The sequence below is a fragment of the Hyperolius riggenbachi genome, chromosome 3, assembly GCF_040937935.1.
Source record: "Hyperolius riggenbachi isolate aHypRig1 chromosome 3, aHypRig1.pri, whole genome shotgun sequence".
NCBI classification, from domain to species: Eukaryota; Metazoa; Chordata; class Amphibia; order Anura; family Hyperoliidae; genus Hyperolius; species Hyperolius riggenbachi.
Genome location: NC_090648.1, coordinates 150,101,086 through 150,127,292, shown reverse-complemented (window position 1 = coordinate 150,127,292; position 26,207 = coordinate 150,101,086). Strand labels below are relative to the sequence as shown.

General features: G+C 43.7%; 1 protein-coding gene across 5 annotated transcripts in view; it reads right to left on the bottom strand.

The window, feature by feature from the left end:
• IGF1R (insulin like growth factor 1 receptor) overlaps positions 1-26,207 on the bottom strand; it is a 287,658-nt gene that overhangs the window by 239,871 nt on the left and 21,580 nt on the right. For 2 of the 5 annotated variants that reach the window (XM_068275134.1, XM_068275136.1), the window contains exon 2: positions 912-1,463. In XM_068275134.1, the coding sequence (XP_068131235.1) occupies positions 912-1,463 (552 nt within the window). Of the gene's footprint in view, positions 1-911; positions 1,464-12,392; positions 12,477-14,307; positions 14,329-16,701; positions 16,757-26,207 lie in introns of those variants that run through there. The other 3 variants (XM_068275135.1, XM_068275138.1, XM_068275137.1) reach the window with 3 other exon arrangements.

Below are 26,207 nucleotides of genomic sequence, written 5' to 3'. Positions count from 1 at the left end.
CTTTGACACCGAGCGAACATGGAGATGCTTACAGTGGACCTAAACCTTGCAATATGTCACAGTCTGCACATGTACAGCAGCCAATATAGACTATGGCAAAACTGCCCACAGCCTTTGATACTTTACCTCCGAGACTCTGGTGGCAAGGAAAGCTTGCTTCCTTGTACTAATGGAACCCTACCATGTAATCAATGCTGACCAGTGACTGCCTACTGGCTGATAGGAAGTTATCTGCAGCCTAGCTTTCCCTGCTTACTCAAGCATGCTACTTCTGCTCACACACCAATCATCCTGTCACAGTCAAAAGCACACCTTGAGAAGGACTTGTGCAGCCGAAGTTGCAGTGCCCAGTCACCTCCTCTGTGGGTTTGAGTGCCTATCTAGACTAGTTACAGGGATCAGCAAGTTTTCAGGAGCAGAGAAAGCCATGCTGCTTATTACGTGCAAATGGCCAACAATATAGTCAAGCATTGGTTGGCATTATTCCATGACAGGGCTCTATTATAAAAAGCAAGTCAGCTTTTTTACCATCAAGAGGTTCATGTCTTATTGCTGTGAGAGGGTTATATGTATAGTACTACTGTAAAGGTGGAGAGCAAATCACATTGCAGGGTTTAGGTTTACTTTTTACTTGTTTGCACTGACTGTACCACATATGATTCTGTTTCCTGCAACTTGAGGAATATCTGTGTGCAGGAATGCTGCACATATCCCATTGTCCTCTTTAAAGCAATGGCAAGAGAATTATCTATACAAACACAGGCAATTTTTTTCCTCACAGCAATAAAGCCTTCATTAACCCTTCCACAAAGTTAGTGTAAATTCCTTTAAGCAGTAAGGTTGGATAGGGTCACAATTTCTAAACAGATAACTTATTTTTCCAACAAAAAAAATCCATAAAAGCATCTTACCCTTCTGGCAATGTTCAGCTGACCAGCAGCGCTCTATGTACTCTTTGTCGATGGCGGTTTTCGGGCAGAGAGGCTTATCCTCCATAGTGCCAGGACACATGTCACCACAGTCCTTCGGTAGTTTATTTCCAACAATGTAGTTATTGTAGACAGCTTCCAGGACAAGCGACCAATCCACTGTAGAAAGATAACACAAGTCAGAGTTCTTCTCGATTCTTATAGCACCACGTGTAATATTACGTAAGCTATACAGCCCAATTTCCTTTAGGTCCGTCATCTCGAAGATAACCAAGGCATAGTTGTAGAAAAGATTACGGCCGCGAATGACGGTGAGGTTGGGGAAAAGGTCACTCAGGCTTTCCAGACCTGAGACTCGAAAAAGCAACAGATAGTCCGTGATAACAGTGAGCTTGGGGAACCGCATGCTCCGGAAATCCTCAGCCTTGGCAGTGGAGATGAGAAGAATCTGGAGAAAGCCTTCAATCACAGCACAGTCTTCTAACTGCTTAAGTTCACGTACGTCATTGCGGATGTCCATGCTGTTGCTGCACACTGCAAATGACAAATTCACATTCATTAATAATTGCAGTATACATCATATACTGAAAGTATATAAAATAATCATGTTAATTAGAGTAAATACTTTTTATGTTTAATAACCCCTAGGGAAGCGATGTTTGCCTGCAGCTGTGCACCTATACATATAGACTACTGAAGGCTACTGTGCATGTGCAGTCCTGTCCACATATCTCCTCAATCGCACTCCTGTGGCGGCGAGCATTCTGCACACGCCGTTCACAAAGAAATTATCAGGGCTGTGGAGTTGGAGTCGGAGCAGTGGCGTAGCTAAGGAGATGAGGGCCCTGATGCAAGTTTTACAATGGGGCCCCCCATGCACTCTATACGTAACAATTAATACGGCGCACCAAAACCTGCCAATGTCAACTACAGTGTCAGAGGTGCAAGAAGGGGATGGGTAACAGTGTGTTAATGATTACTGCTATTCAAAGCATCTATAGAAGTGGTTATTATGAGCACAGGACCAATAGAGCTAATACTGTAGTTGAGGTTTATCCCTTCAGGGCCCCTCTTGCCCAAGGGCCCCGATGCGGTCGCTACCTCCGCACCCCCTATTGCTACGCCCCTGTGTCGGAGTAATTTTTGGTACCTGGAGTTGGAGTCAGTGGTTTCAATAAAGCGAGGCGTCTGAGTCGGATAATTTTTGAACCAAATCCATAGCTTTTTTCAAAATTAGACTAAAGAGTTGCAGTTCAAGGAGTCGGAGCAATTTTGGGTACCTGGAGTCAGAGTCGGAGGTTTCATAAACTGAGGAGTCCGAGTCGGAAGATTTTTGTACTGACTCCACAGCCCTGGAAATTATAAAGTACATGCACAAAATGCTCACGGCCACAGTTCCATGCATTTTCAGTGGCCACAACCCAGCCAGGTCAGAGATTTTTCTGAGGGGAACGGGGGTCCAATGGACAAGACCCCAAAGACACTGGAGGGCCTCAAAGACTACAGGGGGCTGGAAGAATACCCAGGTAAGTAAAGGTTCCCATACTGTAATGCTGGGAATACACAATGAGGTTTTCTTGCAGATAGATGGCTTGATAGATCATTTCTGACAGGTTCGATCTGATTTTGACCATTTTCCTGACCGATTTTCTCATAGAAATGAATGAAAATCGTTCAGAAAATTAATCGTAAAATTGAATCAGACAGTAAATCTGCTGAGAAAAACTCGAGTATACCCAGTATCAGAGCTAAGGTCTTTAAATTGCTCACTTCCTACTTGTAAACAACAGAGTCCCACCTCCTCATGCCGACAGATAATTATTATTGTAATGCAGAAATGCTCATAAAGGTCATGCCAATTCTTCTTTCCCCTTTGGGTGTCACCTCTAATTGACCCGCCCAGCAGCTGAATGCACACAGTAGTGGAACCAAGCAATACTGCAGTTCCAAGCACATTTTGTCCCATTACAACAGCTTTTCCCATCAAGCAATTCACTTCTATACACACTTTATAAATACACTTCACTTTTTGGTCTTATTCAATTTCCTGCAGTGTTCTCCCCAGGCTCTTTTAGCCGAGTGCTCCACCCGGCTAGATTTGGTGACCACCCGGCTGTCATCGGCTCACCTCCTCCTATGCTGTAAGCCAGTGCAGTTTCTAGGCTAAAATGCACCCAGGGCGAGGGTGTAAAAATTGCGCCCCCCCCCCCCCCCGAAGCAAGGTATGGGTGCCCACAGTGTAGGTTAGCCAGGTCTAGTTGCACTCAGTATAGATTCCCCCAGAATAGGTACCTCAGTATAGGTAGCCAGCTATAGGTCCCCCCAGTATAAGTAGCCAGGCATAGGTGAGTCAGTATAGTTGCCTCCGGTATAGGTTAGCCAGGTAGGTGCCTCCAGTATAGGTAGCCAGTATAGTTGCCCACAGTATAGGTTAGATAGGCAGGCGTCCCCGGTATAAGTTAGATAGTTAGGTGCCCCCACTACAGGTTAGCTAGGTGGGTGCCTCTAATATAGGTAGCCAGAATAGTTGCCCCCCGCATAGGTTAGATAGGTAAATGCCCCCAGTATAGGTTAGTTAGGTAGGTGCCTCCAATATAGGTAGCCAGTATAGTTGTCACCTGTATAGACTAGCTAGGTAGGTAGGTGCCCCCAATACAGGTTAGATAAGTTAATGCTCCCACTATAGGTTAGATAGGAAGGTGCCCCCCAGTATAGGTTAGGAAGGTGCCCCCCAGTATAGGTTAGATAGGTAGCTGCCCCCCAGTATAGGTTAGATAGGTAGCTGCCCCCCAGTATAGGTTAGATAGGTAGGTGCCCCCCAGTATAGGTTAGATAGGTAGCTGCCCCCCAGTATAGGTTAGATTAGGTAGCTGCCCCCTCAGTATAGGTTAGATTAGGTAGCTGCCCCCCAGGTTAGATAGGTAGCTGCCCCCCAGTATAGGTTAGGTAGGTGCCCCAGTATAGGTTAGATAGGTAGCTGCCCCCAGTATAGGTTAGATAGGTAGCTGCCCCCCAGTATAGGTTAGATAGGTAGGTGCCCCCCAGTATAGGTTAGATTAGGTAGCTGCCCCCTCAGTATAGGTTAGATTAGGTAGCTGCCACCCAGTATAGGTTAGATTAGGTAGGTGCCCCCCAGGATAGGTTAGATAGGTAGCTTCCCCCAGTATAGGTTAGATAGGTAGCTGCTCCCCAGTATAGGTTAGATAGGTAGCTGCCCCCCAGTATAGGTTAGATAGGTAGGTGCCCCCCAGTATAGGTTAGATAGGTAGGTGCCCCCCAGTATAGGTTAGATAAGGTAGCTGCCCCCTCAGTATAGGTTAGATTAGGTAGCTGCCACCCAGTATAGGTTAGATTAGGTAGGTGCCCCCCAGTATAGGTTAGATTAGGTAGCTGCCCCCCAGTATAGGTTAGATAGGTAGGTGCCCCCCAGTATAGGTTAGATTAGGTAGGTGCCCCCCAGGATAGGTTAGATAGGTAGGTGCCCCCCAGGATATGTTAGATAGGTAGCTGCCCCAGTATAGGTTAGGTAGGTGCCCCCCATGATGGAGGGGGGAGCCGCAGCCGCGGGGAGGGCAGCCCGACCTCTCCCTCCCTCTCCCCGGGCCGCCCTCCATGCGATCCCCCCTCGGACGGAGTGCAGAGTAATGCGCAGGGAAGCGCTACAGAAAACTACTCACCTCGCTGGCTCCAAGCGCTGCTCTCTCGCCGCCAGTCTCATCTCTCCATACACGCTGATACACACACACGCTGCTAAACAGGAAGCAGCGTGTGTGTGTATCAGCGTGTATGGAGAGATGAGACTGGCGGCGAGAGAGCAGCGCTTGGAGCCAGCGAGGTGAGTAGTTTTCTGTAGCGCTTCCCTGCGCATTACTCTGCACTCCGTCCGAGGGGGGATCGCATGGAGGGCGGCCCAGGGAGAGGGAGGGAGAGGTCGGGCTGCCCTCCCCGCGGCTGCGGCTCCCCCCTCCATCACAGTAGTGTTGTCCGGATCATGAACGATTCGGATCTTTGATCCGAATCTATTTTATGAGTCGATCATCCGAATCATCAAAATGAGTGATTCGGATCGCAAAAGGGGCGGGGCCAGGAGCGACACGCCCCCTCTCAGCGGGCAGCGGGGTCTTGGAAGCAGAGCAGAGATGGATCGCTCTGTTGGAAGGGAGGCAGCCTTGCAGGGAGACAGGTAGATGAGAGAGAGGTGACATCGGTGCCACTGCCAGATATGTGTAGAGCACACATACTGGCTATAATGTACTGCTGAGTATAGGCTGGCTGTTCCGTAGTTGTGCACAGTGATCACATTGGAAGCTTTTGGCTCAGCACAGCTCAGTAACTTTGCAGACATTGTGATTGAAAGGCAATATAATCCTCCTGCACTCGGCATTAAACAGCTGCACTTATCTTCTGGGAATGCTTTCTTTCACTGTGCGACCTTTTCTTTCAAAGTGTACAGATGAACATATAGGTGAAATATATGTAAAGCATATGACTTCAGCATGTGGGTATTGTGTGCAAACATTTCTGCTCTCTGCTTGTCCCTCCTCCAATCTCTGTCCACTCCCTGCCCTCTGTCCATCTTCTCCCCTTCTCTGTGTGTCCACCCCCCTCCCCTTCTCCTGTCCACAGACCTGTCCTGCTGTTCATTTCATCCCCGAATGCTTCCGGTAGTAAAATGATCCGAGATTCGGATCAAAGATCCGGATCTCTTCAATGATCCGATTCGAATCATCCGGATCATTGAAAAGATCCGAACTTCCCATCTCTACATCACAGCGCCCCCCTCCCAGCAGCGCCCCGGGCGGCGGCACGCCCCGCACGGGGGTAGAAACGGTCATGCTGTAAGCAGAGTTGCCCTGCATTTTCATCTCGACCCACCCGGCTACTTTTTCATGCCACCCGGCTACTATTTCATGCCACCCGGCTGGAAAAAAAATCTGGGGAGAACACTGTCCTGTACTGGAAACAAAACAAAGCCATTTGTCTAACTTCATGCTAGGTACACACAATGCAATTTTCTATTGATTTTTTTAATCAATTTTTCGGTTTAGTGCTATGAAAAAAATCGTTCGAAAAATCAATCGGAAATCAGATCCATATGTTTGAAATAATTGATCTGACAGTAAATCTGTCAGAAAATTGCATCATGTGTACCTAGGCATTAGATGAGAGGTTATGCAAGCAGTCTGCTTCATGTAGTTTATTTCCATCTATTCACGTTGATTATGATACAGCTAACAAGGTCATATGAAAGCTATGTGGCCGGTAACCTGGTAATATATGTAAGGACTACTTATGGTGACCATACAAAGATCCTCCTATTTTGTAAATTTACACAAGTGTCTTTATGCAGACGCAACTGTGTTAGATAAATCAGCAGTAATGTGCATGGGGCTAAAGCTACGTACTCACCACCCGACGGGTCCAGCGACTACCCTTGAGGACTGTCATCAAGCAAAGCCTCTTCCTGCTCGCGATGCCATGTGACTCCACGATGGGTGCGAAAGGGAAGTAAGCGATCGTGGTACTTTGCGCGCAGTCGACTCGTCAAGAATCTTAACAACCTGCCGTGTCTGTCGCTTAGCAACACACGATCCCAGCGGGAGCAACATCGTTTAACATGATTATGTTACACGATGTTCCCTGACATCAGGTAACTGACGCAGATATCGCATCGTGGGCAGAAAATGGCCTATTAGTTGTTTACGTTCACAACTAAATCCACTCAATATAGAGAATATAAAATGTAAATGCTATGGACTTGTAATAATCCTTTATAGATAATAATAATAAATAACCCTAACACATAGTATTCTACTACAGGCCATTAACCTTCAAGCTGCTTTAGACAGTTCAAGGGTAGTCAACACTGTCTTTGCAACAAAGATCAAGCACACATAAGCAGACAAAACAAACCAGGGACCATGGCTGAGTTCATAAATCCATCAAACATATCTCTCCTAGAGGGAACTTTATATTAGGGCCTCACAGGCTGTTTGTATTAAAGTGATCATATTAGTAACAATCATGACAAAAATCCAGTATCCCTGCCTAAACACTTCGGGACGGTGTACACAAACCAAAGTACAGACACATTGGTCCTTATTCAGTTCACCGTCCTAGGAGACAATTTTTCATCTTCTGTTTAAAATAACTTTTCAGCAATTGGAGAAGTACCAAAAAGTAGGTGAAAAAGTACTGTCAGAATTATTCTGAGTATTTGCTTGCTTGCTTGTGGCTTAGAAGGCATTTTATTGATAAGAGGTGAAAATATCACCGAAGAGAAAACGTAGGAAATGAAAGTGAACTGAATATGGGCCATTGTGTATGTGATATGTGGACATTCATTTGCACTGCGGTTGTACCACATTTTAATAGATTAAAACTTAGATTTGATGGGGGGGGGGGGGGAGGGGACAACAAAACAATTGTTGAATTGTTCTGTCAATCAAGCATTGCTCAAGAAAGGCCATTCCACAGGAGCAGATGCATAAGACTGAAGTACCATAGCTTGTTCACTGTATTGAGCTAGCGGCTGTGGTAGGCAGAGGGAGATTAAGGTGTATACATGAGCACTATCAAACTGTTTCTCGTAGGAATATGGACTGGAACCCAATGGCACCAGTTCTGGGCACAAGCTCATATAGACATGTCCCTCGGCTACAGCTGAGCAGCGTATACTGTTGCTATGGGGGGAGGAGGAGGGATGATGGTAGGGCACACGATGGAACAGCTTTTGGCAAGTGGAGGTAAGCTGGCCAATTAACTAAGCTGTGGCTGTGGGATATAAAGATCTGGCATGCCATATCTTTACGGGACCTTGTGAGATACCTGTACACAGATCAATCTAGCGGTATATAATAACTAGACTGATAGTCTGCCAAGATCTGATCTAATATCTTTTGAAACGGAACAAGATGGTAAATTATCGTTATCAGGTACCATTTCCCATATTTTATTTACGTATGCCCTGCTTAATGGAAATCACAACTCCATTTCAGCAGTGTTAAAGGGGATGCACAGTGAAGTGGAGTTCACTTTTAGCAGCCACTTACTTACAGGGCAGCATGCAAATTTAAAAATAAAAAAGCAACAATGAGTGGAAAGTGATTAGCCCACCTGCTTCCACTGCAACTACTGTAAGCTAATCATTCTTCCCATCACACAAACTGAAGGGGAATGATCAGTAGTAAGTCTGGTCTTTTGTAAATACTTCCTACAGAGCATTGCCATCGCAGACAAGACTGAAATCTCTACACTATTTGATCCAGCACTGTATGGTCACTTCTAGTTCACAATGTAGTAAGCAGGCTTTATATGAAGCACAACACATAGTCCCCTGTGGTGTTATCCTCTGTCACTAGTGGCAAAAACACATACTATATGTTAAACACTGCATCAGAATTACGGACCAGGCTTTAGTGGGAACATTCAATATTACTTTCTATGTGCACATTGCACCAGAGTGCACCTCACAAAGAGTGAATGAGGCCTTACAGGTGCAAAGTGGCAGACAAGGCAAAATGATCAACATCAGGAGGATATCTCCTATCCCAAACTGACCCATGTACTATTCCCACCTCAACTCATCTTGGGTTGCCTGATCTGATGTATAACAGCTGAAGTCTGACTGATCCGGAACTACGTAGCCACAACAGTCATCTGGATGAAGTGGGTAAGACAGCCTCATGAAAAGTAAAAACAATATGTTCAGTCTTGAAAATAATTCCCATTTCCCGGTTTGGAAATCGATCGAATATCTGTTTTACTGCCTTGTACTACTCAATCAGGTTTCAGCAGAATTCTATTTGAAAATCAATTGCAACACCACCTCTGCCAGCTTTGAACTGTTCGACGCAGTAAAAAGATATGTAGCCGGTAACTACACACCATACTCCAGCAAACTACAGTGCTCTCAACCGCACTTGACTAATTTAATAAAAGACAGCCTATCCTAATCAATGTTTCATTTTTCAGTTAAAATTGACCAAAAAAGGGCCCAACTTGTAAAAGATCATTGCTCAAGTTGATGATTTTGTTAAGTCAAATATCTGATCTATTAAAAACACAAAAGTGTACAAAATAACACAAACGGGCACTAAATATTGGTAACAGAAAATTGGTAATTTTACCGATATTCTGTTATCCATTATAGTAACTTTACCGGTATTTTCCTAACCCCATTCTTAACAGAACCCTCCCTTCTTGATGCCTATAGATGTCCATTGACGGTACAATTTTTTCACCAAATGCGATCTCTCGATGCGATTTTTACGATCAAATTGTATAGAAAATTTGCCGCTTATGAAGGCAATCAATAAGAAACGATTCTTTGGTCGATTGCTAAATACGATAAAATCGATCCAAAAGTTGGATTTTATCATCGAATTTGAAGAAACAACCGTTCAGTAAATGTGAACAATTGATAATTGCCTTCTGATTAGTAACGATCGTTCAAATCCTATTGAAACATCGCATTTAGTGAAAAAATGCACCTTTAACGGGTACTGATACCCCCCTAGGTGGTGCCCAACACTAAATTTCCCCATGCAGGGTGGAAAACCTTAAACACACATACTAATCCTTAAGACCACTGCCCCCATGCCTAACCATTAAAACGTCACACAAACACACCCACCTAACCCTACAAATAACTGCAATTTGAAGCGTGGGTTGCCTTGGCCCTCAATATGTTAATCAGGCGGGTCTCGCGCCCAAATTTACCATCATAACCAATGTTTTAATGGGTGTCTAGGGCAGCACCCAAATGTAATGGTGCGCATCGTGCGGAAAACTACACAATCCTGTTCAGAAGCCTTAAAGACAGAAAAATGTGAAGACAGACACTTAATGATCAGAGAGAGAACTTTAAAAAACAAAAATGAAATATCTGTTCCTTTTGGATGTCTGTCATGCACCTACACAAACCTCACCACCCATCTCCATGCAGTGGGATACTTCACCTTAGTATTCAAGCTAACAAGTATTTGTTGGTGAACAAAACACTGCTATAGTGCTGAATGAAGAAAGCACAATTAACATGGAAATAAGCATTGGGTTTTACATAACAAGCTTTTCCCTCCCTGATAGAAACTTGGACAGCAGACAAGAATCTCTTAACGTGAACTCTTCACCACAGTTGTTTTTGTGCAATTGTTAAAGTGTAACCCCACCTTTCATAACAATCGGATACTGTACTCCAGAACAATAAGACTGGTGACGCTCTGGAATGGTCTCCATAGCCTGCAGCCAAAGCAGTTCTGTTTGTTCTATAAAATAAGGTCTAGAGCAGAGTGATCAGGGCTGAGTTTTCAGAGCAGAACGGCATCAAAATGAAGCTGAGATGTGACAAAACTGGACCCACTTATCTGCAGTCTTCCCTCTCAATTCTAGCACACTCCGGCAAGAAACACCCACAGACGCATTTAGGCCGGATCCACATTATAAGCGCTTTTGTAAGCGCTAGCGTTTGATTAGCACTTGCTGAGCGCTTGTTAAAAAAAAAAATCACTCCCATTCACTTCCATTAAAATCACAGTAAAAATCGCTGCGATTGCGAAAAATGTACACGACGGCAGTGATTTTTACCACGATTTCAATGAAAGTGATTGGAAGTGATTTTTTAACAAGCGCTCATCAAACACAAGAGAACACAAGAGTTCACAAAAGCGCTTATAGTGTGGATCCGGCCTTACTGCTGTCTGTATACCTGCTGGAGAGATGGCTTCATACTTTATGTTCTTGGTGACCCCATAACTGGGACAGAAATTGAGGAACATCTTTAAAAAGCTTAAACAATGTACATTAAAGACCTGATTGACGTTACAACTCTTTTACTAGCAAATGTATGTTATTTTTGTCTGTGCGTCCACTTAGCAGATTCTACCCCACTTCTGCTGCTGCCTTCATTAAAATACATAAAAAGGTCCACACTACATACATGCTTCTCAATTTAAGATTGAACGCGAATGGCCACATACTGAGAGATGAGCAATATGACCAACGTGTCGTTTCTGAAAATAACGTACACCGATAAGTAAACAAATTATGAAATTCAGGAGCCTAGTTAATCCAATCCACATGTGACAAAATGACTGAGCCCAGCACTCTATGCTTTAGTAATGGTCTGGGCCAGGCCTACTATTGTGCAATCCAACCTGGCAGCCACCAGATTATTTTTGGAAGCCAGCGCCAACAACAAAAATAATTGAGAAAAACTCAGAAGAGAGGTGGTAGCTGCAGCTTTCACAGTGACCAACCTTCTCCCTTTATCAGGCAAATAAGGCTGTCAAAAACATTACTCAGCTACTAGCTTTATATTACCCATACCCCCCCCCCCCCTCCCCTTAATGTCATCCCTACAAACCTAAGTTCAAGAATAAGTGGGAAGCCCAGACAAACAGTACCATTCACTAAAGCTCAACCAAACTTACTGGTGTAAACATCAAGAGCTACTGTGGTAGTAGAAGTGCATAAAATCGCACAATTACAGTCATCTCCAAGGATTGAGTTTTGATGCCATGGATGACAAAAGGTCCATAGAATTGTGTGGGCAGCGAGTTCGCATGAAGAATGAATCTGCAATGCAATTGATATAGCGTGACTGTACCCTAAGACAGGCCATGCTGCTTGGATCCCTGCAAGCAAGGGAGCTCCAATACGATTTATAAGGAAAGGTGGCTGATGTTAGGGGACACATGTATACACAGCAGATTGTCACCTGAAACGATCCCAATCATTCAAGGCAACAATATTTTACTTTGTGGCTTTCCAAAAATACAACTTTCTAATTATTATATTTTTTTTTTCCTCATGAACCTCCCCCCACTGATCTTCCCATGCAGCAAATCTGTACCATGTGGATGTGCAAGCATGTCAGCAGAGCGATCACAAAAAGATAATTTAAAGTAATATGTTTAAATTGCATACATAGCTTTAGGGAAAAATTGCTGTGTCAGAGACGCTTTGCATCAGTTTGGAGTTGGAGTAGTGTTGAACATGGATTTGTGGACGATAAAATCATTGGCTTATAGTGGACACTTTAAATTAAATTAAGCTCGGCGTAGAGTAAGAAAGCTGGCAGACAGAGGAGAAATAAAAAGTTTCAGAAGTACCTGTAATGAATTCAATGGCAAACTTGCCAGCACCTGTATAATTTGCAGCAAACACCATCTGGATGAGTGTGCTGGATCAGACGCCACTGTCTGCAGTTGCTAACACTGTCTACAATTTATACAAATGTTTGTGCACTAGGAAGGACTGCAGGGTTATTGCCAGCCAAAATGAGATGGGAAATGGCACACCGTACCCCATGACATCACTTCATAGCTTTCTTAGCCCTCTGTATAATATTCTGTGTAATCTCCTCTGCCTGAACAGTTCAGATAAAAAAAACAAAAACAAAAAAAAAAAAAAACCACACTTTAAACCTATAATTAATAAAAAAAGGAAATGTTAGATACTTACCAAGGCAAGCCTGTGGATTCTCCAGAGGCTACCAACAGCCTCCTCCGGACCGCTAATCCAATGCTGGTACCCCTGGAAACTTGCGGCACCACCTTGCGCCTGGCACAGTGCGGCTGTGCACTTTACAACTCTTGGTCTCAATACAGGGGGAAGCTTTTGGATTACGGGGGATTCCCTCTTCTGAAGGCAAGTACCCATTTGGGGCACTTTTTCCCTTCAGGTAGACTTTTAATAACTAGGCTTTAGTATTTCAAGTCATTCTAATGGTGGCCATACATGGTACAATTTTTTCATCCAATCTTACCATTTCTATGTAGTATAAGGCCCGGTTCACACTTGCGGTTCTCTGCCAAACGGACCGGATGACCTGACCGGATCCGGACCGGATCCTGATCGGAACCGTACGGTTCTGATCCGGATCCGATCCGGATCCGGTCAGGTTGCATCAGGTGTGCATCAGGATGCGATCCGGATCCATTTGGCAAAAGAGAGTAGAAATAAAATAAAAATGTTGGGGTCTGGGAGGTCAGCAGAAGGTGGACCTGTGGAATCAGGCCCTCCGCTGTTTAGAACTCACCTCCACCTCCGACATACTGCCAACATCTCCAGCACGTTAAACGTCACTGCTGCTTCACTCCAAAATGCTTGCCCATGTGTCCCCATCCAAAATCGCCGCTACAATACGCATAGGAAGTGGGGTAGAACATCCGGATTTTATAGCCAGTGTGTTGTGCGCTCTCCGGTTCTCATTGGTTTGTATTGGCCGGACGGTGCAGTCCGGCTCCGCTCCGGATACGTCTGCCGGAGGAGCCGGACCAAAAAATAGCGCATGTTGGGTCTTACGCCGGAGTCCGGATCCGGTCCGGACGAAACGGACGCATGTGAACGGACGCATAGACTTTCATTGCTATGCCGTGCGTCCGTTCCGTCCGTTCTGCATGCGGTCCGGCTCCGGCACGGCGATTCCGGACGGCGACCGCTAATGTGAACCGGGCCTAAGGGTAAATTAAGTGAATATACTAAAAGCATAATTTAGGCAGTTCCCTTATATTACATAGAAATGGTAAGATTGGATGAAAAAAATTGTACCATGTATGGCCACCATTACAGACCTGCACTGATGATTACATGAGAGGACTGTTGCCCAGCAGGGATTAGCACTAATTTCTCAGACGACAGGTTTGGGCCAAGTTCTGTCACTAGCCGTCTGATTAGCGATGCTTTGTGTTGATATGGGGGGGGGGGGGGGGAAGAGTGCCTGATCTTGCATTGCAAAACAGACTGCACCAGCCCAATGGACATGTTGAAAGAGCCAATGCCTTCTTATGAGTTACACACATTCATTTTACAACAGTCGGTTTGTCCAAGGCAGATACATGTCAGAAGTTTTAGTTAAACAGTGTTTAAAATAACAAATAAACAAATAAAAGAGGCTCGGCTCAACAATACAATATACTTTCATTATTTACTCCACTTTTAAGATACAGGCATGTCATCGCCACTACGTACAATATAAGTAGCAACACTGTCCTTTACTGATGGTAAACAAGAGTGCTCATGCCTGCTTGAATATAATGTGCTGTGCTTACTGCCTCTACAGCTGTAAACTGACTCTCTGAACTTATCACCACGTATCTTGTTAAGTGCTAAGAATATCTGCAAACTCTGAGCATGCCTGGATGAGCTGTTCCTGGCTCATTCTTGTAAACACCGGCACAGATGGGGGGGGGGGGGGCAAATATGAACACACCTAGGATAGTTGTTGTCGTTACAATACTTCCTGATCATTCTGGGTGACAGTTTGCTGAAATATGCTAATTTGCTGAGCAGACTGTTCTGTTCCCCAATGGGGGCATAACAAGTGTCACTACAATTATCCTACAAATATGCATGTGAAATCGGTTCAGTACGGTACCTATTTTACTTTCCTGCCAGATGGTCTGTGAAAAATATTACAGCAATGCACTGGAGTACCTTCTCAAAAAATACCGCTTAGAATTAATTTTGCCCCTTCGCAGAGGGCATTTGACAGATGCTGTCTGTGGCAATGTGACATCATGCATGTATCGTATTGTACAGTGTCCAGTACTGGCTTCATACACTGTCAAAAGACAGCAAGAGGCACAGAAAGTGGCAAGTGCATCCCACGTGTCTTCCCTGTCAGCAGCACAGCAATAGCAGGTGGATGGAAGTCTGGAGTTTGGGCAGTCGCACAATTTCAAGAACAGCGCACAATAAAAGAACTCCTGGGGCAGCGAGTCAGAGTTACTGCATACAGTGTGCATGTCACACTGGCATTTTAGAGGCTGTTAAACTGTGGGCAGGCAATGCCATCTACATGGACTGTATTTGCACTCTACGGTTGGCGGTAGAGAATGGCTATACAATCACTCTTTACCATATGGTGCTTCCATATTGGGTGCCATCATTTGAACACATGAAAACAGAGCCAGGGCTTTATGCTAACTAAAAAATTGACCGATTCTTTCCCTTACATCTCATCTGCCAGTAATCTATTACTTCAACACATTCGATTGTTTGACATGCTAGTAAATCCCGCAGTAAAGGGAAAGGCAGGAGCGATTCAGGATCAATGGTCAATAGCACGGCATCAAGCAGTAAAATGGCTTGGCCATATCGGACCATAATCTACCCATGTATGGCCAGTTTAAGTACGCGCGCTAGACAAAACCCGCTGTGTATGAACGAATGGCACGGTCATTCACAACACTACACAAGATGCAGAGAAATAGACTAGGGTGTTCATTTAGAGAGGGATCACATGTGTGTCTGCAGGAACCGTAGACAATTCCTCGCAAGCTTTTTTTTTTTCCTGAGTGATATGTGCATTTGTTTATAATTCAACACTTTTTTTGTTTGTTTTACAGTAGCCAGTGAATCTCAATGAGGACCCGCATGCATTGTGCAGAAAGGTAGTGCAGGTTGTATTGTAATTTTTTGTTTGTTTGTTTGTTTTTTAATGCCTTACAGAATCGCAGATGCCTCCTGACAACTCTGCAGCCCCACAGGAAAGCATTACTTGTGTATTGCAGGCAAAATGCCTGTAATTTCAACAAGTGTGACCCCCTCCCCGAAACTTTAGGCAAAGAAATTGGTGGACCTGCGCCAATGGTTCTTAAAGGGAATCTTAACCTCTTGAGGACTGCAGTGCTAAACCCCCCTAGTGACCAGGCCATTTTTAGCAAAATGTGCCACTGCAGCTTTAAGACTAAGCTGCAGATCCGCACAACACAGCACACAAGTGATTCCCACCCCTTTCTCCCCACCAACAGAGCTCTCTGTTGGTGGGGTCTGATCGCCCCCAGATTTTTTTTTTGTGCAAATATTTTTGTTGTTCTTTTTATTAAAAAAAAGTGTGTTCCTTTAAAAATATTCCCTCCCTCCCCACAGCCAGCCAATTGTGGCGATCGGCTGTCATAGGCTTCACCCTATGAGAGCCGATCGCTCTCCAGTGTCCCAGGGGGACAGCCGTGTCACACGGCTGTACTGGAAACAATAGGAGACTCATATCTCTGCTGCTAAGGTTTTATTTCTTAGCTGTACCACACATACAAATCATAAGTTTATTTTCACTTCAGATTCTCTTTAACACACCGATATTTCAGAAGACCTTAAAACACCTGCAGTTAACGCTCTCTAAAACATCCATGTGCACTTCACTTCAATAAGCAGTTTAATCAGCCATATATAGGACGTTAATTATACCATTTTACAGTACGTATTAATAAAAACATGCATGGAAAATAAACCGAGAACCACCCAAAAATGGCAGGCCAACCCACATTTTGAGATTTAAAACACCTGGAAAAAAAACATCTGGATAGGAAAGTCCCATGTGAAAATGAAGTATAAAGTTTCCTGTTGATCACACAGGCAGTAGATGTGTTAATACAATGAATGAGCACAACAGGCTGGGGCCAGCCCTCATACTCTCTACCAAAACATACCATTTTTTTCCTGCACAGTTTACAAAAGCAGCTTCATCCAGATTGCTCACACTCACAGCAGACAGTGCTGATTACACAACTAACTGCCAGGCGGTTTTTTGTGCCCCTAGGTAGGAATTTTTGTTGCTGCCGCCACCTTAGGGTCTGCGTAGTTTCATTTTTTGTTTTGTTTTTTTAGCGTATAACGTATACAACCATAATCACAGAATTTAAAAAAAAAACAAGTGTTTAAAACACTTAAATAATTGTGCACAGTGACAGCTGAGAGAGAGCAGGACTGGGAGGACACCACACTACCCACTGATAAACAACATCTGGGCCTCCCCTTTCTCGTTTTCTACCTGCTACAGTCCATTCGGGAACAATTATCTGCCTATATGCCTGTGGCAGCGATTCCTCAGTTATTACCAGTGCTGGACAGTTAAATCTACTAGACAGGCATAAGACACTCCCAATGACATACTGTCATGGCTCCCAAGCCCACTAAAAGCCTCAATCCAGTCTTATTATTATTATGTCTGCTTCTATTAAAACACTGAATCAATTAAAAACTATTAAAAAGGTAAGAACTGATTGATTTACATCAAATTATTGACCCAAAGTTGCTAAAGAAAGGAGGAAATGTATCAATCATAAAATAGCAAGGACTAAAATACAGTATTAGGTTAATATGCACAATTTCCTGCTGACATCTGCACTGGAAATGTAGCTACATGTCAACAGTGGCAAAGCAATTGCTACTCCCCATTCCATTTCCAACTCCAATAATCATTTATTTGTTAAATTTAAGGTTGGCTGTAACTTTCAGCTCTAGTCTCAGTGACTGCCAACACTGTTCCTCATAATGAGGAACACCTCAAATTAGCTGGACCACAATGTGAAGCCATTACCCTATAAACAGTTCCTGTAAGTCAGGACCTCCCATGGCTGATTCTGGGTAAGAGTGGTTAGATAGAGTTGCAATAGGCTGGAGTGTCCAGGACCAGGTATCCTCCACTACAGTCTGGTGCTGTGTTGCTGCGTACCCCCCTCACCGCCACCACTGCAGAGGTTGGTAAGGCATTGCCCTGGATTTGGCATATGCATTTGTTGCACAAGCATATCCTCTGCAGAGGTTATTATTATTATTATTATTTAGTATTTATATAGCACCATTTTCCGCAGCGTTGTACAGAGTATACTGTCTTGTGACTAACTGTCCCTCAGAGGTGCTCACAATCTAATCCCTACTATAGTCATATGTCTATGTATGTATTGTGTAGTGCATGTATCGTAGTCTGGGGCCAATTTAGGGGGAAGCCAATTAACGTATCTGTATGTTTTTGGGGGATGGGAGGAAACCAGAGTGCCTGGGGGAAACCCACACAGACACGGGGAGAACATACAAACTCCTTGCAGGTGATGACCTGGCTGGGATTCAAACTAGGGACCTTGCAGCCCAGGTTCCGTACTCGTGTCTTTCAGTCAAACATTGTTTAAAGCGAACCTAAACAATTGCCTGATGCCTAGTACACACCATACAATTTTCTGTAAAGCCCAATCTACACGATACGATTCCTTGATCGATTCTATTATGATTCTATTTACGATCTGATTAAATTCAACATGTCCAATCGGGATTCTATTCAATTCAATTCGATTTGCCATTGTTTGGCAATGGCAAATCGAATTGAATCCCGGACATGTTCTGTAATGCTGGGTATACACGGTGAGATTCTTCTTATCAATCGAGCGCTGATGGCTTGATTGATAATTTCTGACAGGTCCGATCAGCGAGGCGCACGATTCCTCGCTCAATACCCGTGGGCGGAAAAATGGGAAGAAAACGAGCGCAAGATAAGGAGCGCCCGCGGGGACGAGTGGGGATCGATCCAGGCACCGGCGGGGACGAGTGGGGATACGCCGGGATAGAGCCAGCAGCTCGATCTGGCGCATAAATCTCACCATGTATGCCCATCATTAGATTTACCTGCCAGATAGATCATTTCCAACATGTTGGAAATTATCTGACCGTCTATCTGCTCTGCATTGTTCTACTCAGCAGGAGATGACCAGAACACAATGCACCAGAGATAATAACCAGTCTCTACCAGTACTTTACAGAAAATAATCTATTACAGAAAATCTTACATAAAAATCTAACAGAAAATTGTATGGTGTGTACTAGGCATGACTCTCCTGCTGATCCTGTGTCTCTACTTTCAGGCATACTTTCAGCCACAGCCCCTGAACAAGCATACAGATCAGGTGCTCTGACTGAAGTCAGACTGGATTAGCTGCATGCTTGTTTCAGGGTTGTGATTCAGCCACTACTCAACCAAAGAGATCACCAGGGCTACCAGACAACTGGCATTGTTTAAAAGGAAACATCCATATCCCTCTCAGTTAAAGAGGAACTCCAGTGAAAATAATGTAATAAAAGTGTTTGATTTTTACAATAATTATGTATAAATTATTTAGTAAGTGTTTTCCCATTGTAAAATCTTTCCTCTCCCTTATTCACATTCTGACATTTACCACATGGTGACATTTTTACTGCTGGCAGGTGATGTCAGTGGAAGGAGATGCTGTTTATTTTTTCGGCAGTTGGATTCAGCTGTAAACAGCTGTTATTTCCCACAATGCAATGAGGCTCACAGACAGGAAACTGTCAGGACCATGGCCCTGACATCACACTATGGGAGGGGTTTCACCACAATTTCAGCCATACAGAGCCCCCTGATTATCCGTTTGAGAAAAGGTAACGATTTCTCATGGGAAAGAGGGTATCAGCTACTGATTGGGATGATGTTCAATTCTTGGTCACGGTTTTTCTTTAAGGTTCCCTTTAAAGCAGTTATTCAGCTGTGGTGACAAAACATCAGTTAAGCACCTGTGCGAATGGGTCCAAGATTCAGATTTTCACACATGCCCATTGGTGATAGAAAAAACAGAGAGCTACAAGTGTGAGCAATTGCACCTGCAGTCATGTATTTAGGTTACCTGCATGTATTAGAGAGAGGATCCAATCGGGGGAAAAGCAAGTTGAAATATCTTTGCCAATTGTTCTTGTATTACCTCTGATAATGGCGTGCATGTGCTCAGCTCCTGAAGTAAGTCCTCAGTCTGGCACTCCTGCTGTTAGCATAGACAGGCTCCAGAGCCCTGAGAAAAGCAAGATTGTGCATGCACGTCCTACCAGGGCAAGCGCTTCTACAAATATTCACTGCACTCTGCTGTCTCCAGTGTCAGAGAGAGAGAGTCACATGTTAAATAAATGAGTGAATCAATAAGTGTGAATCACTAATAGTAAACCACTTCAGTTTCCTCGTGTCAGTTGTTATTATCGGAGACAAGAGCAGCAGATGTCTCTACCTTCTCTCTGGAATCTGCTGAATAGAAGTTCTAGAACTAACAAATGCTGGATAATGGGAAGCTCACATCCTGTTCCTCACACTGCAGGATGCTTTGCTTCAGAGTAGCAACTGAAGTGGGTGGCATATTGTGACAGTAAACCTTTTCTCAACTGTGATAATAATATTTAAGCTGTGTTCTGCTAGTAACTGTCTCTATCAGGAGAGGGAGGCAGGAAACTGCAAGCTGTTTGTACACAACAATTGCTTGCCTGCCTCTGTACAATGCTACAAGGATGTTATAGGATCCAAACCATCAAGAGCAACACTCCTGCCTGGGACAGAACCTACAACTGCCAATTCTAACAGGGTCAAATGCATCAGTGACACGTCTCTCTCATCTAGCCAGCAGCACACCTCCTTTGTGAAAACCGAGAAAGAGATCACTACGAAAAACAATACTCTAAGAGTCAGCCAACCCACCTGCAGACTTTATCAAAACACAGGAAAACAGGGATCCTACCCAAGCACATGGTAATAGTTTAATTGAGACAAGAAAACAAAACAATATTCATAGTGAAATTCCAGTAATAAATATATTCCTAAACCTGAACAAAATGAAAACATTATGTGCAATTCATAGCACCAGGCTGGACACTGCTGCTGCATGCACTGGTATATACCTGACCACCCTTGGCGTGAATAACAAAATGCAAATCAAAGGAAGGTCTAAGCACCAGTGGTGAAGCAATTATTACATGGTACAATAAGCCGGTCTATAAAAGTATATTGTCCCAGCTCAGCCAGATTGCATTTATACAAGTTTCAATGTAGGAGGCAAAATTAATTTTATTGCTATAATTTTGTCAGTTAAAAGTCTCTGTTTTTTGGTTTTGTGATTTGTTGTTTTCTTTTAAGATACTAAAGCAGTTGGGGGACCTCCTATCTAGCAAGCTTTAGCTTTAAATGGTCTGCTTTGAATTCTGAAACTTTATTTTCCCCAAGTGATTTGGGACACTCTGGCTAAGTAGTAATACCGACCAGGATAGGGAAAGTCTCAGGAGACATGGCACCTTAAAAATTACATGACATATAACATTTTTTTCTCTACACACTGTCAATGGAACAGGTTCCTGAATTCCATGATGATTTCTCCACTCTCAGGGCTGCCATAAGACTCCATTAACGTTTTGTGGGCCTCATACAAAGTACACTTTAGGGCCACTCCCGGGCCCCTATGCAAGCAAAACTACATTGACAGTATGCTTCACTCGCAGGGTAAATGTGCACACACACCCATGTGAATGCAACATATAAATATAATTACATCACGCTGCAATGTAATTATCTTATGCAACAGATGCAATGTGGCGGTGGCCTAAGTCTCACATGTTGAGATGAAATTTTACAGTCTGAATACAGTTAATTTGTTTTATACAGGCAAAGATGTAAAGATGTGTATATATATCTCATCAGATTCTGGCAGTGCCAGTAAAAAGCCCTCCCCTCTCCAGCCTCCAGGAGAGGCTGACCTCATACTGAAGTCACAGGAAGTGCTGCCCATTCTTTCCTCTGGCTTTTTCAATGGGAGCTTTTATTTGCAGTATCCAATCAGAATGCAGCCATAACAAATCCAAGGAGCAGTCTATGAATGAGGGAGAGGGCTGGCTTATGCAGGAGGGGGGGGGGGGGGGGGTCAGTACAGTCCTTTCTTCAGAGCCCTCTCAGGAATGAAAGGAATTCAAGGCATTTTGCATTATTTTCTGAGTGGGGGGAGGAAGAGGATTGCTGAGGAAATAACCCTTTCGCTTCGGGGCTTTCTGCTGAAAAGCACTTTGTCACAGTCAGCTCCGGCAAGACAGAACAATAAACATGAGAAAATCTGAATAGAGAGCACATGACTTTATACATCTCCTTTCCTAAATCAGCCTCCTGAAACTGGATTCAACCCTCATAAAATTGTAAAAGCAAGGTGTTCAATACAGGAAAAATACTCAACTGAAGAAGAACACTATGAGGTTGAGTAAATATAGTACATTTTCTGGCAACACTGCATGGTATTTATCTTGATAACTGGGCAGCATGGTGGCATAATGGTTATTGCTCTCGCCTTGCAGCACTGGATCCCCGGTTCAAATCCCAGCCAAGGCACTATCTGCAAGGAGTTTGTATGGTATTCCCATGTTTGTACGGGTTTCCTCCGGGCTCTCTGGTTTCCTCTCACATCCAAAACCAGATAAGTGAATTGGCAACCCCCTAAATTGGTCCTAGACTATGATACATACACTGATGGCTATACATATATTAGATTGTGAGCTCCCCTGAGTGACGGGACAATATACTCTGTACAGGGCTACGGACGATGTCGGCGTCATGCGGACGCGCTTTACGGCTCTTTACGACGGGGAATCCGGAAGAAGATGACGCTTTGCCCGAGGACTGGCAGTCGTCCGAAAACAAAAACTTAGTGGCGGAGGGAGACCGGAGGGCACCGAAGGACCGGCGCGGGCACAGCACGGCTGCAGGAGGCTTGGGAAAGCCCCCAGGTAAGTGAATTATTTTTTCCCCGCCAGTTAAGGTTCCCTTTAATCATCTCCCGCCTAGACTACTGCAACACCCTGCTCTGTGGTCTACCAAAAAACAGGCTAGCACCTCTCCAATCCCTTCTAAATTCAGCGGCCCGCCTCATTCACCTTTCCACATGCTCCTCCGATGCAGCCCCACTGTGCCGTTCTCTCCACTTGTTACCCATTACCCAGAGAATTCAGTTCAAACTCCTGACTAACATACAAAGCCCTCCATGAGTTGTCTCCTCCATACATCTCACTAATCTCAAGATATTGTCCCTCCCGCAACCTTCGCTCCTCCCAAGAAATTATCCTGGCCTCTAAGCTGATCACCTCCTCTCATGCTCGCATCCAGGACTTTTACACAAGCATCATTCCTTATCTGGAAATGCTCCAAACCTGGACATCTTCAAACACACTCTTAAAACACACCTTTTCAGACAAGCTTAGAACATTCTGTAGCCCTTATTTACTTATCTGTCACAATGTAATCAGAGGCAAAGGGTCACTGCCTCATCCATCCTCCACCCCCTTACCTAGTGTGTCCCCCACTAGCCATTAGATTGTAAGCTCGCAAGGGCAGGGTCATCCTCCTAATGTTTACTGTTTTTGTAACAATATTTGTGCTGCTTGGAACTCTGCTGTACATTTGTTAGTTGTATCTATGTTCCCCGTGTCGTCTTATTGTGCTTTGTAAAGCGCTGCGGAATATGTTGGCGCTATATACATAAAAAATAATAATAAATAATAATAATTAATGGTGAATGTTGCCTGGTGGATTCCAGGAGATGAAAATGAGGCTCATCAGGACATTTACAAAATTCCCATTTTCAGCTAAAAGCATTTTCCAGGGAGTGCGTGGAAAACCGTATGATGTACAAAGCCAGGATGGCGGCCATTTTTCCACTATTGGGCAGTTTAAAAAAGTCACAAATGAGAAATTTTAACAAAGTATAAAACCAGCCAGGCTTTCACGCTTTTAAAGTAGGTAAAAGGAACAAAAATATATACTTTTAATGACTAATTAAAAAAAAAAAGTTTCATAATTCACGCTTTCAGACATCTAGCCTCTTTGCCAATGTTTTTAGTCAACCATTAAAAAAATATTTCTACAATACAGTTTGTTTTTTTTCTGCACACTTATTTTTCTTGGCCGACAAGGTTAAGAAACATTTTTATTTGCTTTTCATTTTTTAAGCGAAATTCCATTTTCATAAAACGCGCTATAAACATATTCATGCTGCACAAGCTTTTTGTAATGTTCAATTAACTTTCCCATTCAAATCTGCAGCCTTTATTTCCATAAATGAATATAAGCTGAAATGATACATCTTTGTAATCATGCCATCTGTACTCCTTGGAGAACACACTGCCCAGAAAGTTCCATCTTCCTGCAAAAATAACAAGCATCACACAGCAGGAACATTTGTCACAGTTTTTTGTCCTTAAGTTATTCGGTGATTGTCGGATAGGAAGGTTAAATCCGGCTGCACCAATGAAATACACATAGACAAATATTGCCCTCAGGGATTGATACTTGGTTCTTAGGGCAAACATTTGGAGTAGGGTTGTAGACTGGAGGCTGGCATCTCATTAATGGGGGGTGGAGTGAAGTGTGCGGACAGCACGGGGTGCGACTGAGTGGCACAGAGAGGTCTAGTGGAGGTGAACAATGCCCTCGTCCTGTGCTCAGCGGAGACAATCCACATACTAGAGTCTCTGCAGAGGCAGTCCTGACTAGCCGGGAACCATCTAGCATACCTACAAATGGACTAATAATCATACCAGAGTTGATAATCTTCTTAAATCTTTTAATCATCTGTCATAGTTATGGTTGACAGTCTGCACCCTTGCTACATGAACTGTAAAGGAAGGTGAGGTGGAAGAGGTGAGGGATCCCCACTGAGGGGCGGTAATAAACCAATCAGTCATAAAGTTTTCTACCAAAGCAGATTGCTACTGGTCAGTTTTGAAATGCACAGAAGTTAAAGAGAAACTCCGACCAAGAATTGAACTTTATCCCAATCAGTAGCCGATACCCCCTTTTACATGAAAAATCTATTCCTTTTCACAAACAGACCATCAGGGGGCGCTGTATGGCTGATATTGTGGTGAAACCCCTCGCAAGAAATTCTGAGTACATACTCTTGGCAGTTTCCTGTCTGTGAACCTTGCTGCATTCTGGGAAATAGCTGTTTACAGCTGTTTCCAACTGCCAAAAAAACATGCAGCAGCTACATCACCTGCCAACAGTAAAAATGTCACCATGTAATAAATGTCAGCACGTAAATCGGGGATTTAAAAGATTTTACAATGTGCAAACACCGACTAAATCATTTATACATAATTGTAAAAGTGAAGCACTTTTTTTATTACATTATTTTCACTGGAGTTCCTCTTTAAATGATATCCGCTCAGACATTAGCCAAAACAAAGAAGCGCAATCATTTTGATCATTTAGGAAAAAAGGCCATAGATGGCAGGGAATTTCAGCAATTGTGACTTGCGATTCCCATCCAAGAGAACGAGAATCATGGTTGCCACCAAAATTCTGCATTTATGATGTATGTCCATCGCAAGTGCTACAGTGAGAATGATCCCATAGGGACACATTTGTCCCAGCACTTTGCTGATCACCGGCGATCAAGCTAAGTACTGAACTGCTCCCCAAAAGCCCCCCAGTGTGAACTAGCCAAAAGAGAGACTGATATAAGGAGTCAGTAGATTATACCTGGTGTGAAAAATGGGTAACAATTACTTATTTTGTGCAGCTAATTAATCATGCGTCGAGATGGCGATTTTCAAGGCAAGGGATACTACATACAGTGAGTACAGACTCCAGGCTGGCAAACAAGAACATGGTTGACTGCTATTCTCCCTCCAAGCAGGGTTGGCTGCAACACCCAGGAGGTACCTGCACAGACTAGATCAGGCAAGGGCAAACTTGGCCCTCCAGCTGTTGAGGAACTACAAGTCCCACAATGCATTGCAGGAGTCTGACAGACACAGTCATGACTCAAAGGCAAATGCATTGTGGGATTTGTAGTTCCTTAACAGCTGGAGGGCCAAGTTTGCCCATGCCTGCACTAGACTGTCATCAGACAGTAATGTCTGTATGACATGTTACCCCAGAGACATCTTCAGAAGGCGTAAACATGTCTACAGATCGGCCATCCAGTCTCAGATGTTTGTGGCATGCTCATCTCCTATCACCCATTCTTTCAATACCTGTGAGGCCATTTACACTTCCAAAAGTATACATAAAGTATTCCTCATTCACACCCACTCTTCATCAAAATAGCAACAAGCACTGAGGCATCCACCTAATGAAAGAACTCAGCTGTTCAACAGCTTTCCTGCCACGTTTACCATTTGTTCCATAACATGGAATATTTTCCATACTTTCTTTACCAGACTGCTTGGAGTGACGTGGATATATTACAATGTAACCCACTTAGCACAGCATTCTGGGATCTTGCCAAGACAGCTACTACTTATGCGGAATATCATCAATCACAACAATAAATGTATATTTCTTACATCAGGGACATGACGATGACACCGGAAACTATCAGTGTCGCAACAAACCAGTTTCCCAAAAATCACTGCATGCCGATAAACAGTCATGGAGTCAATTTATATTCTGCTTAAAGCGACCCCAAACCAAACATTTTTTTTAATTAAAAATATTTAGTTGCACCACTCTGACACATACAAAGATAAATAAACACTCCTTCAAGCCCATGAGCATTTCAGTGCATGCTTTTCACCCTTCTCTTTTCATTACTAGGGTTATACAGGTGGCAGCCATTAGCAATTCCTCCTTTGCTGTACACCATCTACTCCACCAGTCTGCCGGATTCTGTCCCGGCAATATAAAAGGAAGGGAGGGGTTCCTCCAATAAATGTAAAATATTTTATATTTGTCATCATGCAGCTGAAAAAAGG